The 18884-nt window shown below is 46.2% G+C and overlaps 1 protein-coding gene across 1 annotated transcript in view; it reads right to left on the reverse strand.

The window, feature by feature from the left end:
• Positions 1-1406: 1406 nt before the first annotated feature.
• LOC147702435 (chromobox protein homolog 2-like) overlaps positions 1407-18884 on the reverse strand; it is a 168804-nt gene continuing 151326 nt past the window's right edge. The window contains exons 4-5 of the mRNA XM_086931059.1: positions 8703-8772; positions 1407-5538 (exon numbers count right to left, since the gene is read on the reverse strand). Of these exons, the coding sequence (XP_086787185.1) occupies positions 4096-5538; positions 8703-8772 (1513 nt within the window). The 3' untranslated portion in view covers positions 1407-4095. The remainder of the gene's footprint in view (positions 5539-8702; positions 8773-18884) is intronic.

An 18884-nucleotide genomic window follows, 5' to 3' on the forward strand; every position in this document is an offset into this window, starting at 1 on the left:
GATTCGGAGTGTTTTCTGGCATCAGGACAGGGATCACTATCGAAAGAAGTGACTTCTCAGACTGCTGATATCTTACGAATGGCCAAAACACTTGTTGGCGGACAGGTAATTATACACAGAGTCCCTAGAAATGCCAGCATAGCTAAATTTGGCAAGGGAGGCGAGCAGTAACTAGTGTTGGTATGGGGTCGATGGGGCAAGGGCCATGTCTAGCCAGTTGGAGATGTCAGATAATGGATAACCCACTCCTTTCTATAGATACACATTGAACTATGTTTGATTCTTAGTTATTTGTTCTGCTTATCAGATGTTACAGGTAACGGGACTTGTCCTCTCAGTACTGGGGAAAGGGATATGAAGGGAAGTAAAGCCACTTGCACTGGGGACCATATGACGACAATGCTTATCCCACACATACAACTGGTTAATAAGCTGGCCATCGGCCTAGCACTCGTGGGAGTGTGGGCCCACTAGGGATAGTCCAATCCATGACAATAACCAATCAGTGCATAAAAACGCATTCCATGGAATATCAGGCCTCAAAACATGACCAAACAATACAAAGTACAAACATCTTAAGAGGATTGGTAGTCACACCTTCTTACAGAAAACACAATCAGGTGAAGGTAAAACACTACATAAAAGACGAAGAGGACAACTATCTACAGAAGCCACTATGTGTGCAGGAGGGGCACTAGCGTGGATTAGACCAGAGGTCCTATTCCAGGTTCTCACTACGACTATTAAAGAGGGGAGATGTGCTGGTCAGAGGTTAACTGGATGGTACAGACATCCTCCTAAGTGTTTATGCACCAATTCGAGACGAGAGGAAATTCTTTGACTCCCCTGTTAACTAACTGGATGGACTGCCCATCCATTATAGTGGGAGCTTTTAACTGCGTCACTAATGTGGCATCCCCACTGCCCCAGCAGTGAAGATAGAAAAGATAATGAGCGTGTTGCTGTCACATTGGTCCCTAGTGGACTCCTGGCACGCTGCTTATCCACTGGTCAAAGACTCCAATTATTCTGTGGCGCATGACCTTCCTGCTAGACTGGACAGATGCTCATGCACCCCATCATTACATGCACAGATAACTCTGTAGGACCTTTTCTATTAACAACCCATTATTGCTGATGATGCACTGGAGAGACAACGGCCAGCCATTTCCCCCTGAAAAGTACAGAGGACATATTAGAGAATACAATGTTTTGTCAACAGACACAGGAGTTGAACTGAACACGAATACATCCTCCTCTCTGCAAGCAGAATAGGAAGTGCTAAAAATTATCCTAAGAGACGCTGCATACATAATAAATATAGAACATACCTTCAATTAAAGAAAAGTATAGCATTTAACAGAAGCATATATTAATAGTGCTTCAACAATTATTAGAAACAGGAGTTTGAAAAGTTTACAAAAATATTTATTATACTAAAACAAAAACAAAAATGTACAAAAATCTTTACATATACCACCTTTACTGGTGTGCTTTTAATTGACAATAAATTAAAAACGCTGCCTACATTAATTCTCAAGACTAACAGTGACAGTCGCCAACAAAGAATATACAGACTCCACAGGAACTGCCTGGAAAACCAAGTAGAATGCTGTACCCCAAAAAAAAAATGCAGATAGCAGGATGAAATGCTATTAAACTTGTGAGATAGCTGGCACATGTATTTTTACATGTTTCTCTGCTGCTTGCTGAATATGCACAAAACAATGGGCTGGAGGTCTATCCAGTCTCACCAACATCAATGAATGTCCTCTAATTACAAATGAACGGTATTGGAGTTACGTTAACTAAAATGTAATGCTACTGAAGCTTTAAAATAAAACTTCACCATCTAAAGACACATGCAAACTGTATCATGGCTAAAACATCTGTTTCTTGGTTTTCTAAGTGTCACTGGCTAATGAAAGGCGAAAGTATTAAGGTTTATGTGAAAACCTGCAGCCAAAAAACAGGGTTCCGACCAAAAAAAATTAAAATAAAATTGTGCATACACAACTCAATTCAAAATAAAAACTTCTGAAGAGCCGTACTTGATTAGCACCCTTAAAAAAACTATAATATTTTAGAAACATTCCGTTAATATTTTCTTGCAATATATCCAGCTTGAGTAGGAAGGTTTCTACTCAACAGGTCCATAAACGTACTTAAACTGTTAAGTACTTTTTTTTTTATTATCTACCACGTTATGTCTTTTGCCCCACATCCCAGCAGGCAAGAGGGAGGAATAATTTTATAGGCATTTTACGAAACAGAGCAACTGGAAAGAACCCTGCCCAGCAGCACTCTACTACTGCAACCTGGGGAAAAATAAAATCTTAGGAAGAAAAAATTAGAAACAAAGTAGTATTTAAAAAGCAGACATCAACGCATACTTTCTTCTGGATGCTGTAAAATACAGTCTCTTGTTTCAGACGATTTTCATGCTGTACACCAAAGTAAAATTGAAGAGTCTATATTCTATTCAGATACAAAAAAGCAAAAAGCCTCACTTCGTAAGAAGCAAAGCCACAGTACAGAAGTGGAGCCAGAACCAGAGGTGAGAAGATCCCAGCCAGCTACCTCAGCTTGCTGCCATGTTCCCTTCCAATATTACATCCCAAGACCGGTTTTGCGGTGTTTGTGATTCTGCTGTCAATTCTCTGTTCCAGTGACACAGTGAGTAAGGGACACATGTGTAAGTGTATCCTTGACCACTTGGGTATTAAATCAAACACACAAAAGGTGATGGGAGGATGCTTAGAGCAAGCCTCAACCTGGCAATCGCTTAGTGTAGCATTCCGGCCCATAATTCTTTTGCCCACCATGTCACCCTAGATTACACCCAGCAATATGAAAACGTCCTTCTCCAAACTGGAATACAAACAGCACAAGACTGGTTTCATCCAGATTATGCTCTTCTGTCAGGTGTAGCTAGGTTCCGGTGAGAATTAGACGACTCTAAAGGCTATACCTGAACGCATATGGTGGGAAAACATGCAGAAAAACAATAACATTTGATGAAAGTCAAAGTACAGCCGAAGGGACAGATCACTGACATAATTAAGACCAATACCTTTCCCTCCAAATACACTTTGATAACTGATTAAGTATCAGGGGAGCTCAATTGAACCACAAAAGTGTAAACAGTTTTAGCAGACCTGTTCCTGTGTACACATCTACTAGCGTGCCACATCACAAACAATATAAAGCACAAAAACGAAAGCCATGTAAAAAAAGATAGAGGGAAAAACGTAGCACATTATATAAAAGGCACTTAACTACTCTTGTTAATGATAAAAGCCCTCCTAATTTTTTGGTATTTGAGAAGCTTATAACAACAAAAAACTCGCTCCATTATCTCCTAAGAAACAGCAGGCAACATTTGGAGAGAAGGGCACCTGGAGTTTGCAGTCATCAGCGCCACTGGCAGCTGCATGAAAACAGTTAACATTCAAAACTGTTTTTGTTTAATCCAGATTAATAATAATAAAAAAAAGGTCAGCGAACTACATTATCTCGGCAGGTTAGCATAGAAAAAGATCAGAAAGACAATTCACACGAAGGCTGCCATCTCCGTTTCACGTTGTAGCTTCCAGAGGGAGCATATTTGGGGAAAGGGGGTAGTCATGCTTTAAAGCCACCCTGGATGGCAAAGAAATGGGAAAGTGTCTCATTATTAAAAGTCTGTACAAAGATCTCGGAAAAATCCCAGAGAAAAGCCATTTTAGAAACCGAGCATTATCAGTTACGATGGTAAGGATTCCTTCACCGCACCTCCTTGAAAAGACCTAGGAACTTAACACTTAATTCAGGTACAGGGTGATATTTAACACATTTATGCACAGGAGAGCTTATTTCCATTTCTTTCGTCGCTTACCACTCCTCAACGTGTATCCGTGTAAAAAAACTCTCAAATTTAAAGAAACATTTAGCTGCCTGCCCACATTAAACATTTTGAGCAAATAGCCCATGTAATTACTTTCCACAACTGAACGATCGATATACAATTAGGCACCAGTGAAAAGGTATAGGTTCAAAATCTAAAATATATTTAAGGAAACATATGGTGCACTAGAATAATCCCAGCTGGAAGGCTCAGAAGTGTCTCATATTAAAAAACCCGACACTTGTTGGTGATTCCTTCACGGTCACAGTGATTAGGTTAGCGGTGACATCCGTCACAAAGACGTGCTCAATTAGGTTGCGGGTAGGTTTCCAGTCCTGTTTTGTCTGGATGGAAACTGACATGTTCTGGGCCCGGCTTGAAATGGCAGAGTCCTGATCGGAGTCAGAACTGGTGGTGTCCTCGCCAGTGCTCATCTCAAGGACTGCTACTGGCCTGCGGTTCTCCGCCCCAGGCTTTCCGGTATCTTGGTGGCTGCCATCATGAAGTACTGGGTTGGGTGGGCAACCAGGGTTAGTGCCGGATTTTCCAGTATCTCGCTCGCTGGTTGGAATCTTCTTAGTTGCTGCCTTTTCTCCCTTGGCTGGGTCAGGTGAAACAGACACTTTCACAGAACTGGCAGGGTTGATCACCGGTCCCCCGTCACTTTTTGGAACAAAAGCTGAGCCTGTTTTTACAGCACAGTTTTTAGTGCTTTTAGCTGTCTGCAAAGCAGCAGTGTAAGGACAGCTGGTTAAGCCTGTGGTGTTCGGCACAGTTCTGTTTACACTTTGCAAGTTTAAAGCTTGAAGACTAGTTTCCTGGCTCGAAAGGCATGAGGTGCTGGGAGGGACACCTCTAGAGGCACCACTGCTGGACAAGTTCTTATTGTTAGCGTTCACAGGAAAATCAGACTTCAATTCAGTGGGAGTCCCAGTACTGGCAACTCTGGCAAGCTTGGATCGCTGAGCATTTAACCCTAACCCGCCAAGCACTTTGGCACTCTTCGCTTTTAAGTTCGGAGATGAGATATTACTCTTTGATGCTGGTACAGATGGCGTTACCTTGACAGTAGGTGGTGCACTGTTGCTACATTGATTTGGGGTTATCCGATTCATGTAGTGTACAATAGAACTTTGCCAGCTTAAGCTGCGGTTCAGGCCCCCGTTCCCATGTCCAGGCAAATTTCTAGCCATATTAGAAAGGTGATCCACTGACAAGCCCCCAAGCCCAGGGACGCCACTGTTTTGACTTGAGGGCTCATTTAAGTGAGTCTTCAGAGTGCCGAAACCAACCCCCTGGGCATTACGTTGCTGCAGTTTACCAATCAGACGGGCCCCGATGGGCACCTCGTGTGAGGTAGTTTTCATTATTTTTGCCATGGACTTGAGACGTAGGGCTGCTGCTTTCTGCTCTGGGGGCAGCGGTTTGCGACCACGTTTCTTGCGTATTGGCTCCTTTAGGTCGGGCTTGGCTACAACAATCTGGGCTTTCTGCTGGGGAACTGGGTGAGTCTCCCGTCCACGGGGACCCCTTTTAGCTTCATGATCACTATCATCCTCTTCGGACGACGACGAGGAAGAGGATGAAGATGAGGATGATGAGGAAGAAGAAGAGGAGCTAGTCAATTTGACTTTTTGGGACATCTCTGGTTCCTTAAAGAGGGAAGAAAAAAAAGAAAATCCAGTTACAATACATATCAATGCGTTTTTTTTTCTTATTTGCAGCGCAATATTCCTGATTTCTCAACTTCAGTCTCCATTTGCGAGCAAAGTGGTAAACAACCTAATAATGAATCCAGAACATACACACTGACAAGTAGCCACACCAAATTCAAATAAGTTAAAGGGCAGCAGTGACAAAAAAGCCAGAGAATGAGTAAAATGGGTCGTGGCCCAAAATATTTTCTAAGGTCTCTTTACGGTTCATTGGTAAATGACTTTCTGCAGCTTTAACTTCAGTGAACAGTGGAACGGCTTTTGAACTTTAAGTGACTCCTGGGCACAGTGCCGCATTTGCTTTGATCTGAGAGGCAGCATCTAGTTATGGATTCAAACTCACTCACTGCTTTTTCCTAGGGGCAAAATTCCAGAAACGTCAACGCCCACTATACTTTCTCTTCCTCTACAGGAGCTGTTAGACATGGGGTTCCTTTTACCACGATCTTGCGGATTCTTCTCTAAACCGATTTGCTACACATATTAGAGAAGACTGGACATCTACAGATTGCAATATTTGTGTGGAGCGATCAATGCTGCGACGTGAGAATTCTGACCCAATTCTAGACCTTTTTAGGTCCCCGCCTTTGAGAAGAGAAACATTTATTGAATAACTTTCTTTATAAAACCCAATTACAAAAAACACATAACCAGATACAACAAGAGATTTGAAAATGGAATGAAAACCTTAACATTTATATGCAGTGAAAAATATTCAAGCAATATATCAGATTTCTAGTAAAACCATCAGCTTTTTCATTTATTACGTTTGTCATTTTTAAAAGTATTTCTCAAGTAATTGTCCACCGAGGTATGTTAAATTAATGGTACTACCAATATATTTTTGAGTGGGTCCATTAAAACAGATTAAGGTGGCTTTGGCAATTGTTTACAACCCTCTCAAATAAATATTGCACACTGATACTTATTACAATGTTCCAAAAGTTCCCAAATTTAAACCCTTAATAGTTTTCTTTCTTAAAAGATTACAATTTCTACAAAGATTAGGTACCAGCACAGACTCGTGTAAAAGTAAAAAGCTGTTGAAGTATCCATTATTGTGGGGTCTCCAATAATTGCATTCGTAATTAGATTCCTATTCCCCTTTGGAAGATAGACAGTCATAAAACAATTAATATGGTTAAGAGTATGCAATGAGGATAAGAAAAGTCCTGGTCGTAGTCCTGGTACTGTTACGTAGAGCTCTTCACTGAAGTCAAACGCTTGAATTTCCCCACTGCCTGCGTGAACCACGGAACACCTTTTTGCATAGTAGTTCTTCAATGGAATTACATTGTCGAATTTCCTTATCCACAAGTTCCCGCAAAATCAAATACAAAGTAAATATATCATGGTCATTGTTTATCCTGAATGTCCATGTTGCTGCAGAATGCATAAAAATAAAGTGCATTACAGCATGCCATTCTACATCCTCTTTACACATTGTATAAATAAAGGGAGGAAATGCATCCCGATAGGCTTGCATTAAGAAAAGAGATCTGTCCCTTTAAAACTCGACTTCAAACAATTCATTGTACAATGAAGATTCTTACAATGCAGAACCAGGACTAAATTCTTGAATAGTCTAGCAAGCTGGTTAATAAAACAAATGGTTCTGTCGGGTGAAAACCAAAAGTGATTTTTAGAATATTCTTGACTATTGGACCCTCTTATGACAACACAATTCAGAACCTCACAATTAATGACTCGAGGTCTTATTCATTGCATTTCCATATTTTTTATGAATTAAAGTCATTCAGTTAATCCAGGAGTACAAACAAAAAGACTGTCAAAGTGAATTAATGTGGAAGAAAGTGACAATAGTGAATAGTGAAAAGAGACTTCCTATATATGTACAGTGGAGGTTCAAATCTATACAATTAATATATACACAGTTATTCTTTCAAAAGCTGTTCTTGACAAATTTCTAGGGATTTTCCAATGTTTCTTTAAGTATTTAAAATCCTAGATGTCAAAGGCCTGTTGTGGGGTGTCGACGTTTCGACCCTTCTGCGCTTGTGTCTAAAGTCGTGGCGGGTCTTTCTCAAGACAGAGGTGTGTTGCACAGCAGTCCAATTGAATAGCAGGTCGTGTTGAATCGCCTGTAAGGACTGTGGCCCATTGGTCGTAGAATCCGTTTGCAATGAATGTCGGAAACGATCACTGGCTCAGGGGTCCCGGGACTTTAGACACAGCTCCTACATTGCGCTCACTGCTCTCAGTGCCCACATGGATCCTCAGTAGCAGACACCACCTTGGACATTTTGGCAGGCGTTGGCTCCTGTTTCAGTCACACCCGCTCACTGTCCAGAACCTAAGCCACACCAGAAGCAGTTTTCCCACCTCCTGGATGGGGAGGGGGTGAGTAAGTATGGACGTGTGAGTGGCGTTTACCACTCAACTACATATGGAATAACTGTGACTGGAGTTTAAGACAAGTATAATTTTGCACCAACAAGAATATTTTCCTGCTATGCACATTCAAATCAAAAAGGGTTTATATACCTGTTCTAATTACACCTACCTGCTAGGAAGCACCCTTGCTTACCATTTTTAGGCAGCAACTCTTGTTTGCAATAAAAAATAAATAAATGTAAATCTTGCCAAAGGCTGATCTATTGGCTTTTTCCAAAACTAGTTGTATTCCCTGTGTTTTTATACTATCTACACAGGTTACAGTAATTCAAAGCAAATTGTACATTTCCTTCGCATGGATAATAATTTCCCTGCGAATCGTATGAAGACTTAAAAGGGTTTATATACCGTTTCTCCTTATGTCATACTTTATTATTAAAAATACAAATAAAGTAATCATTGCTTATAAAGTTTAACGCAACCATATGGCTCCACATTTATGTTAATTTTTTTTATCTGTCCCATACGTTTGCAAAAAACAATAAATTATAACCATTACACTAGCTTGCCATGGCCAGACCAATAAATGTTTTGGTAGGGCAGACTCCCCCCCCACGTAACAGTGCCTGTTTGTGCTGATCCAGTCTAGCCCCCAACATCTTTAATAACCGATTTAACTACATTTCTGAAAGCCTGGGCTTTAAGTCATGGAGTTCATGATAAGCAAAGTGGCGGAAACTACTCACCACATTCTTCCGTGGCCGCCCTCGAGGTCGCTTACCCCTCTTACGATTCTGAAGTTCCTTCTCTTGTTCCCTTTAAAAGAAAACAATCTTAGTCAAGCATAGAGTACTGCAGAATCACCATAGCATGTACTAAAGAAAACTTGATAAATCGCTTCAAAGAATGTCACTAAACTAGCAACATTCACAACACAAATTTTTATGCTATCACCGCGGGCACACACCACCTCACCAATTAAGGCTGTATGGTGAGTGCACTAATAAAGTCTCACTGCAACCTATAACCCTGGGTCAATGCAGGCTTTATCAAAAGAAGTCCCCGCCGAAAACATGAAGAAAGATATCAAAGACTGACCTTCTGCATCAAGAATACCTCACACACACATCCAATGTATCAAGAAAGACTTCCTTCAAATAAAAGGAATGGATCACAGGGAGTCTGGGACAGAAAACTCCCACAACCCCGGTTTGATCAGTTCCTGTAGAGTGAACTAAGCCCTGCAAAATAAGTGGGGCACTATTTTTATAAGGACAAGTGTGGGAATGCGGAGGTAGGAAATTGGGGAATCCATGCATATTCTAAAAGTTTGTCACTGAAATGTGAGTGCATGCATGATTTAAGGCAAGGTTTGCTGGGCACAGTAGGCAAGTAAAAGTAGTGGGAGCCATACAATTCACAAAAGCATACTCCCCCCATGAGTCCAGTTATCAAAACTGGTCTGGGTGTGCTTTGTTTCCCTAGGTGGAGGAAGGCCAAGAGCACAATTAATGTAGCTATTCAGCATGGCAAATTAGACAAAATTGGGATTTGCCTCCTCCCGGCTGGCCCACATGTAACAACTATGCCCAGAATAATCAAAACTACTTCTCCTTTGTGATGGGGATGCTTTAGTCCCCAGTGAATCAGAACTGAGGCTTTAGGTTGGGACCTGATGTCAGGATGGGCTAAACCCCCATCCATTACTTCATAAAAATATTCCTGCCAGTCAATGGGCTTTGTGCCCCTGAGACTGGTTAAAGGAAGTCGGAATGCTGACAACCTACCTAACATGGAAAGGTGATACTACCTTCAGCAGAAAAGCAGCTAGAGTTTAACACTAGCTTGTCTAGGGAAGAATGTCTTATACAGTTGCTGTACTAAGAAGGTGCAGCTCACTTACATGACAAGCTGAAGTGACCACCATGAAAGCCTTTTTTCTGGTCGCGAATAGTCATTGAACAGCTGTGCGTTGGTTCAAATATGGTACACAGAAAAAAAATACGAACCAAATTAAATTTACACTGTGTAATGACAAATGGCTTCAGTGGAAACATTATGAACCTTTTTGAGGTCTCAAACAGATCTAAATAAAGAAGGCTTATCCAGTAACCTAAAAAGAAAATAGGCCAAGAGAGCTGGCAAAAAGTCATTAACAGTGCCCAGCACGAGTCCTCGCTGGGCCTACGTAAAAATACTTCAGACAGCTTAACCTTTACTCCGATACCGCACCAACCCACAAACCAGTCTCAGCACCAGGAGTATAATGAATTTGTACATGGACACCTGCCTGCCAGAATCACATCAATAACCTCAGGAGGAAAATCAAAGGAGACTAGCAGCAATCACTCAATCTCATGAGTGGAGAAGCAGGACCTTCCCCTGTTTCTGCCACAATAGATTCTCCCGAAGTTGCAGCTTGATCGGAGGACAGATTATCATGCCAATTAGTTCTTGGTACCAGACCCTCCTGGCTCAATCAAAAGTCATTGGGAAATCAACCTCAGCAAGGGGGGGTAGGATGCGCAAAGGGGGGGGTAGGATGCGCAAAGGGGGGGGTAGGATGCGCAAAGGGGGGGGTAGGATGCGCAAAGGGGGGGTAGGATGCGCAAAGGGGGGGTAGGATGCGCAAAGGGGGGTAGGATGCGCAAAGGGGGGTAGGATGCGCAAGGGGGGGTAGGATGCGCAAAGGGGGGGTAGGATGCGCAAAGGGGGGTAGGATGCGCAAAGGGGGGTAGGATGCGCAAAGGGGGGCAGGATGCGCAAAGGGGGGCAGGATGCGCAAAGGGGGGCAGGATGCGCAAAGGGGGGTAGGATGGGCAAAGGGGGGTAGGATGGGCAAAGGGGGGTAGGATGGGCAAAGGGGGGTAGGATGGGCAAAGGGGGGTAGGATGGGCAAAGGGGGGTAGGATGGGCAAAGGGGGGTAGGATGGGCAAAGGGGGGTAGGATGGGCAAAGGGGGGTAGGATGGGCAAAGGGGGGTAGGATGGGCAAAGGGGGGTAGGATGGGCAAAGAGGGGTAGGATGGGCAAAGAGGGGTAGGATGCGCAAAGAGGGGTAGGATGCGCAAAGAGGGGTAGGATGCGCAAAGAGGGGTAGGATGCGCAAAGAGGGGTAGGATGCGCAAAGAGGGGTAGGATGCGCAAAGGGGGGGGTAGGATGCGCAAAGGGGGGGTAGGATGCGCAAAGGGGGGGTAGGATGCGCAAAGGGGGGGTAGGATGCGCAAAGGCAAAGGGGGGTAGGATGGGCAAAGAGGGGTAGGATGGGCAAAGAGGGGTAGGATGCGCAAAGAGGGGTAGGATGCGCAAAGAGGGGTAGGATGCGCAAAGAGGGGTAGGATGCGCAAAGAGGGGTAGGATGCGCAAAGAGGGGTAGGATGCGCAAAGGGGGGGTAGGATGCGCAAAGGGGGGGTAGGATGCGCAAAGGGGGGGTAGGATGCGCAAAGGGGGGGTAGGATGCGCAAAGGGGGGGTAGGATGCGCAAAGGGGGGGTAGGATGCGCAAAGGGGGGGTAGGATGCGCAAAGGGGGGGTAGGATGCGCAAAGGGGGGTAGGATGCGCAAAGGGGGGTAGGATGCGCAAAGGGGGGTAGGATGCGCAAAGGGGGGTAGGATGCGCAAAGGGGGGTAGGATGCGCAAAGGGGGGTAGGATGCGCAAAGGGGGGTAGGATGCGCAAAGGGGGGTAGGATGCGCAAAGGGGGGTAGGATGCGCAAAGGGGGGGTAGGATGCGCAAAGGGGGGGTAGGATGCGCAAAGGGGGGGTAGGATGCGCAAAGGGGGGTAGGATGCGCAAAGGGGGGGTAGGATGCGCAAAGGGGGGGTAGGATGCGCAAAGGGGGGGGTAGGATGCGCAAGGGGGGGGTAGGATGCGCAAAGGGGGGGTAGGATGCGCAAAGGGGGGTAGGATGCGCAAAGGCTTAAAGGAGGCCAGAGTTCCACTCAAACAAAATAGGTCTGCAAGAGGAAGCCCTCTTGAGAACTCTAGTATGCAAAAATGGCAGTGGCGAATCAATCAGGCAAGGCTTCTCCCTATTGCGGGGAAAAGGCTGCAGCTACCTCTCGGTGTCTACCGCTAAGCATCAGTAACTCAGATTGGCTACCTTACTATTTGGAGCTCTCTCCCAGGGGTGGTTCACGACGAAAGTAATGCCATTGCAAATCAGCCACTTTCAGGGGTGAACAGCCTCCTTGCACAGTACAAAGACCCTTCTCCACCCTGCTTGTTGCAGTTCCAGTTTTGAGTGATGTTCTCTGAGAGTACCTTTACTTGCCTTCCCTTGATGGATGGTAGAATGCGTTTCCACCAGAGACCATCATCCTCTGACCTACAAAACGCCCAGGTGGCATCAGTGACCACCGTCAGCTGTAGGTGGGGTAAGGAGCGGTGCCTGCCACTGGCCCAATCGTGATATAGCAGCCACCACTGTAGACCTTTTGCAGTCTCCACCAAAAACTGGATGTAATCCAATAGGTGCCTATGGTACAGTGAACACTGGGACACTAAATTCCACTGCAGAGCTTGCATGTGCCATTTGCTATATTGGAAAAGCAGGCGGCCAAGAGCCCCAACAGCTTCAACGTAATCCTTACTGATATCTAGGAAAGAGGCTGAAACATCAGGATCATAGCCCGAATATCCTAGGCTCTCCACTCCAAGTATGGAATAATAATACTGCCCAGTATCCGAGATAGTTCTGACGAAAGGGAGCATCCGGAAAGGAGTCAGGTGTGACGGTGCGATCTTCCTAACATATTTGGGGTTCCCCATCACCATGCCAGCCATCTGATGGTAGTCGACAACTGCCTGGGACGAGCCCACCTTCAATTGCTAGTCTACAAGGTTTGGAAACACTTGCACACCACACATCCAACGATGCTCTTTGACCACCGCCACCCCTTTCATAAAGACACATGGGGCATTGGTGAGGCCAAATGGTGACACCCAAACTGGAAATACTCTTTGCACAATGAACAGCAGGTAACTTCAGCAGGCCTGTAGAGAAAAAAATATGGAAATAGGCATCGTGCAGGTGCATGAGCATCTCAAACTGGTCTTTTGGCAGGAACATGTTGAGAGGGCATAGATCTAAAATACAACCAAGGCCTCTGTCCTCCTTCAGCACAAGGAAGTAGTGGTAGTAACAAATATGCTGCTTACCAGTATGCATCTGTTCTTGGCATGTAGGGCTGCTGACATTCATATCTGGGCATAGATCGCCGCCTAGTGTTGGGTCCGGATGATTGCACATTGTTGTCCTGGAAGAGTCTTCGAAGTGTCACAAGATAGGTGGCTCCTCCCCTGGACTACAGTACGCATGGGCATCCACTCCATCCTCAGATTGTTTTTCGCCATTGTGGCAAAGATGGAGTGTAACTCTGTAAGTGATGACCATGCTAAGAGTAAATCTGAGTGCTGCAGCCGCTACAGGGGCCGGGGAGGAGGGCGGGTGATGTGAATGTCAGCAGCCCTACATGCCAAGAACAGATGCATACTGGTAAGTAGCATATTCGGTTCGAGGCATGTGGGGTGCTGAATTCATATCTGTGCATAGAATACATAGCAGTCCCTCCATTAGCGGCGGCCGCCTGTGCCAGCTGCAGCAGTTTGAAAAAGTGTTTTTAGAACAGCCTGCCCTACAGCTGCCTGCTGTTTGGAGTGCACATCTACGCAGTAGTGTTTTGTAAATGTGTGTGTGGTAGACCATGTGGCTGCTCTACATATGTCTTCTAAAGGAATATTTCCAAGGAAAGCCATGGAGGCCCCCAACGTTCGCGTGGAGTGGGCTCTTGGGGGAACCGTTAATGTGCGCTCGGCCTTTTGATAGCAAATCTGAATGCACTTAACGATCCACCTGGCTATGCCTGATTTGGAAATGGGGTTGCCTTTGTGTTGTGGCGAAAAGGCAACAAACAGTTGTTTTGTTTTCCTAAAATCTTTGGTCCTATCTATGTAGTACATTAGAGTACTTTTGACGTCTAGTGTGTGGAGCATTCTCTCTGCCACTGACTCAGGATTCTGGAAGAACACTGGCAGTTCTATAGTAAATTGATATGGAACTATGAAACCACTTTAGGCAGAAACTTAGGGTTAGTGCGGAGTACCACCCTATTGGAGTGAATCTGTATGAATGGCTCCTGGATAGTTAGTGCCTGAAGTTCACTAACTCGTCGTAGCGATGTGATTGCTATTAGGAAAGCCACTTTCCACGTCAAGAATTGAATCTCGCATGAGTGTAGAGGCTCAAAAGGTGGACCCATCAGCCTGGTGAGGACCACGTTAAGGTTCCATACAGGCACTGGTGCGTGTCTGGGAGTAATAACGCGTTTGAGTCCCTCCAGAAAGGCTTTGATGGCAGGCACTCTGAAAAGTGAGAGATGCTGCCTGTTTTGGAGATAAGCTGCTATTGCGGACAAATGTATACGAATGGAAGCATAGGCCAGATTGCATTTGTATAGATGTAACAGATAACAAATGATGTTGTGAGTAGATGCATTTAGCGGGTTGATGTGGTCGGCACAATAAACGACAAACCGCTTCCATTTTGCCGCATAACATGCTCTGGTGGTGGTCTTTCTTGCCTCCCTTATGATATCCATACAGTCAGGAGGCAAGTTAAGGTAGCCAAATTCTAAGACCTCAGGAGCCAGATCGCCAGGTTGAGCTGTTGCGGATCTGGATGCTGAATGTCGCCATGGCTCTGCGTCAAAAGCCTGGGTGTGAGGTGCAGCCTTTGATGCGGTACCACGGATAGTTCTAGAAACGTGGTGTACCATGGTTGGCGTGCCCACGTTGGAGCAGCGAGGATCAGAGTCGAGTGTTGCATCAGCTTGCGTGCCACCAGCGGTATTAGAGGTGCTGGGGGAAAAGCGTATGCAAATCTGCCTGACCAGTTCATCCATATCGCATTGCCCTGCGACTGTGGGTGTGGGAACCTGGCGGCAAAGCTTTGGCATTTGGCGTTTTCCTTTGTGGCGAACAGGTCTATCTCTGGATGACCCCACTGCTGGAAGTACGGTTGGAGTACTGATGGATGTATCTCCCACTCGTGCATCTGGTGGCTGTACCTGCTGAGCAGGTCCGCCATCTGATTGTCCTTGCCCGGGAGGTGTTCCGCCATGAGGAAGATGTTCCTCTGAATGGCCCACTTCCACATGCTCGGAGCCAGATGAGACAACTGTGGAGAGTGTGTACCTCCCTGCTTCTGTATGTAGTACATGGCTGTCTTGTTGTCCGTTCGGATCAACACAACCTTGTTGCACAGATGTACCTTGAATGCTTTCATCGCCATGAAGATAGCCATCAGTTCTAGAAGGTTGATGTGCATCTTCCTTTGCTGTGCTGTCCATAGTCCCTGCACTGTGTAGTGGAGTACATGAGCTCCCCATCCCTGAAGAGTGCGTCAGTCGTCAGAATAATCTGTGGCACAGGCTCCTGGAACGGTCGTCCCCTGCAAAGGTTTTGTGGATTCCACCAATGCAGAGAGTTGTATGAACGACCGGTCACCAACAGTAGGTCTTTTAACTGTCAGTGAGCCTGATTCCACTGACGTGCCAAGCACTCCTGAAGCAGACGCATGTGTAGTCTCGCATGCGGGACTAAGAAGATGCAGGAGGCCATCGTGCCTATCAACTGCATGAACACTCGTGCTGGAAGTGAGTGTTGTGGTTTGAATTGTTGTATCAGCAATTGCATGCGGTCGATCCTCACTGAATTTGGCTGTGCTTTGGCTGCCAGAGTATCTATCGTCGCGCCCAGATACTGCCATATGCGGGCGGGCTGAAGGTGGGACTTTGGATAATTCAGTGAAAACCCCAGATCGTGAAGAAGGTGAATGGTGTGGGACACTGCTGGGCCGACTTCGCCTGGATAAGCCAGTCGTCCAGATAAGGGTAGACGTGAACGTTCTGTCTCCGTAGGTGTGCAAAAAAAGATAAACAGAAGAGTGGAGACTCTTCTGTTGTTTATATCTATTACCTGGGGGACCGAGAGTGTCTCTTCCCTCTCTCTAGTTGTTGTTATTAATTTTCCGTAGGTGTGCAGCCACTGTCGCTAGGCACTTGGTAAACACCCTGGGCGCCGTGGTCTCTCCGAAAGGGAGGACCTAGAACTGATAATGCTGATCCTGAATGGTGAACCTGCGGTATTTTCTGTGCGACGGGTGTAGCGGTATATGGAAATATGCATCCTTTAAATCTAATGTTGCGAGGAAATCTCCCTGACTGAGTAACGGTAGAACTTGCTGTAATGTGAGCATGTGAAAGTGTTCTGATAGAATGTACTGGTTTAGGGGCCTAAGGTCCAGTATGGGTCTGAGGGACCCGTCCTTTTTTGGGATCAAGAAGTACAGCGAGTACACCCCTGTACCTTTTTCTTCCACAGGCACGAGCTCTATGGCTTCTTTTTGAAGCAGGACGACTACCTCCTGCTGCAGTAATAGCAAATGCTCTGTGGACATAGGACGGTGTCTTGGGGGTATGTTGGGTGGAGTGGGTGTGGATGTTAACTCCAGATAATAACCGTACTGGATAAGCTGCCTCACCCACCTGTCTGTAGTGATGGATTTCCAGACCGGCAGGAACTGTTGGTCTCCCCCGACCGGTGTGGTATGGTCGGGGGGCAGTGACAAGACGTCACTGTTTGTTAGTGGCGGAGGACCGGGAGCTGTTGTTTCCACGACCTCTGCCCTTGGTGCTGTTTTCACGATTGTCACCCCTACTGTTTGGTGTAGGTGGTCTGCGTGCCTCCTTTACTGTATTGTGTCTGCTGGGACAGCTGGCCTCTGGAAGTTCCTCTATTGTTGGAGCGACGAAAAGAACCACCCCTGAACTGCTGCGACTGTAGAGCCCCCATAGACGTAGCAGTCAGTGTCCTTTTTGATTTTTTCCAAGGTGGTGTCCACCTCTGGGCCAAATAAGTGATCAGGGTTAACAGGCTGATTTAGTATGGTGGTTTGTATCTCTGGGTTGAAACCGGAGATTCTCAGCCAGGCATGTCGCCGTAACATCACACTTGTATTAAATTGCCCTGCCTGCGGTGTCTGCTGCGTCCAGCGCACACTTAATAGATGCGTTTGATATAAGTTTCCCTTCTTGTATTAGCATCTCTGCTGCCTCCTTATATTCATCTGGCAAGTGTTGTAACAGGGTTTCAAGTGTATCATAATGAGCCCTGTCATATCTGGCTAAGAGTGCCTGTGTGTTGGAGATGCGCCAGATATTGGCCGCTTGAGCTGCCACCCTTTTCCCTGATGCTTCTAGCACTTTCGATTCTTTGTCAGGGGGAGGAGCATCACCCGTTGTTTGCGAGTTTGCCCTCTTCCGGGTATTGGAAACAACCAGAGAGTCCAACGGCAACTGTCCCTTGATATAAGTAGGGTCCCCAGGTGCTGGTTTGTATTTTTTCTCAATTCTGGGGTTTATCACCCTTGCCCTTGTGGTCTCCTTAAAAATGTCGCCAGCATGTTTTAGGGCACCCTTCACCATTGGTAGAGTCTTGACAGTTCTCTCTGAGGTTGAGAAGGTGTCAAACAAAAAATCCTCTTCAATAGGGTCAGCATGGAGCTGGACATCATGATTTTTTGCTGCCCTATCAATAAGTGCATTAAACGCAGCCGTGTTTTCAGTAGGCGAAGTTTTCTGGGGCAGTGTGTGGATCTCCTGGGTCAGCAGCGTCTGTCCAGGGTTCAGTGTGATCTTCAGGATCAGTGTCTATAGGATAACTGTACTCCTCATTGTCACCATCCCCTGCCTCCACATCTGAGTATGTGGGCGAGATAGGAGCAGTATCTTGGCCATGTGGTGTTATAGGTTCAAAGAGAAGAGGTGACGTCGCAGAATCCCTCTTTTTCTTTAATGGAATTTTGTATGACTCCATAGGCTGTTCAGGGGCGATCTTTCGCTTGTAAATAGAAAGTCTACCCGTCTCGGTGTCGATGAATTGCCTAGACTGATCTTCAGGCGGAGGCTGTCTATGCTTGCTGGCCACCTCCACAGTTGTAGGCTTCGGCCCCATGGACACCTTCTTTGTCGCTTCGACGGCCGTCCTAGGGGCGAAGGCCTTAGATACCACTTTCGGCAGCAGTGTGAACTGGATGGGTGCCGACGATTTTTGAGGTTTACTGACTGGCTTCGGGGGTGGAGTAGCCTTTGGTCCGACAGTAGTAGCCTTCTCTTTAATGCGCTTTAGCGAGTCCGACACCTGCTTCGAAAAGGAGGCGGATGGCTGTGTTGACTCGACGGGTTCCTTGGAGCCACCGCCAGGTGTGGACTCGAGGTCTGTAGTGCTTTTAGCCTTGTTGGGTCGACGCTTAGGATCAAGAACTTTCTGAGTTCCGAGTCCCTTGTCTGTGTCGATGGCTTTCGGCGCCAACTTCTTCGGTTCGACGTCCTTGACCAGTTTCTTCGGTGCCCCGGTCTTCGGCTCTACACCCTTTAGCGACCTCACCGGGTCGATAACACTCTTTTGCTTCGTCGGTGCCAATGGTTCAGAGGTCTTCGAACCGACCAAAGCAATACGCACTTTCGGTTTCGATTTAGCGTCCAGTGCTTTCGGTTTTGTAGACACCGATCCTTTCGATTGGTCAACCGATGGCTCGTTAGAAATGTCCGTAGCCGGGCCTTGAGGCGAGGCTGTAGAACCAAGTGTACGATCTCGGGTAAGGCCATGTGTCGATCCCTCGACCTGAGCCTTATCGAGTGTTTTTGTTTCGGCCCCCGTACCAACGGTTGGGCTTAGCTCCTCGCTCGAGCCATCTTCCACGCCCGAAGGCCTCATCGTCATCTCCTACCTCGTCGACGACTTCTTCATTATCGACCATTTCCACATCTGCTTCGTAACTTGAGTCAATCTCCGATGCAGGATTAGACAGGTCCTCTCGAACTTCCTGTTCGACCCCCTTATCTTCCTCGGCATCGAAGATGTTCACC

This window comes from Lissotriton vulgaris, chromosome 7 (genome assembly GCF_964263255.1).
Source record: "Lissotriton vulgaris chromosome 7, aLisVul1.2, whole genome shotgun sequence".
NCBI classification, from domain to species: Eukaryota; Metazoa; Chordata; class Amphibia; order Caudata; family Salamandridae; genus Lissotriton; species Lissotriton vulgaris.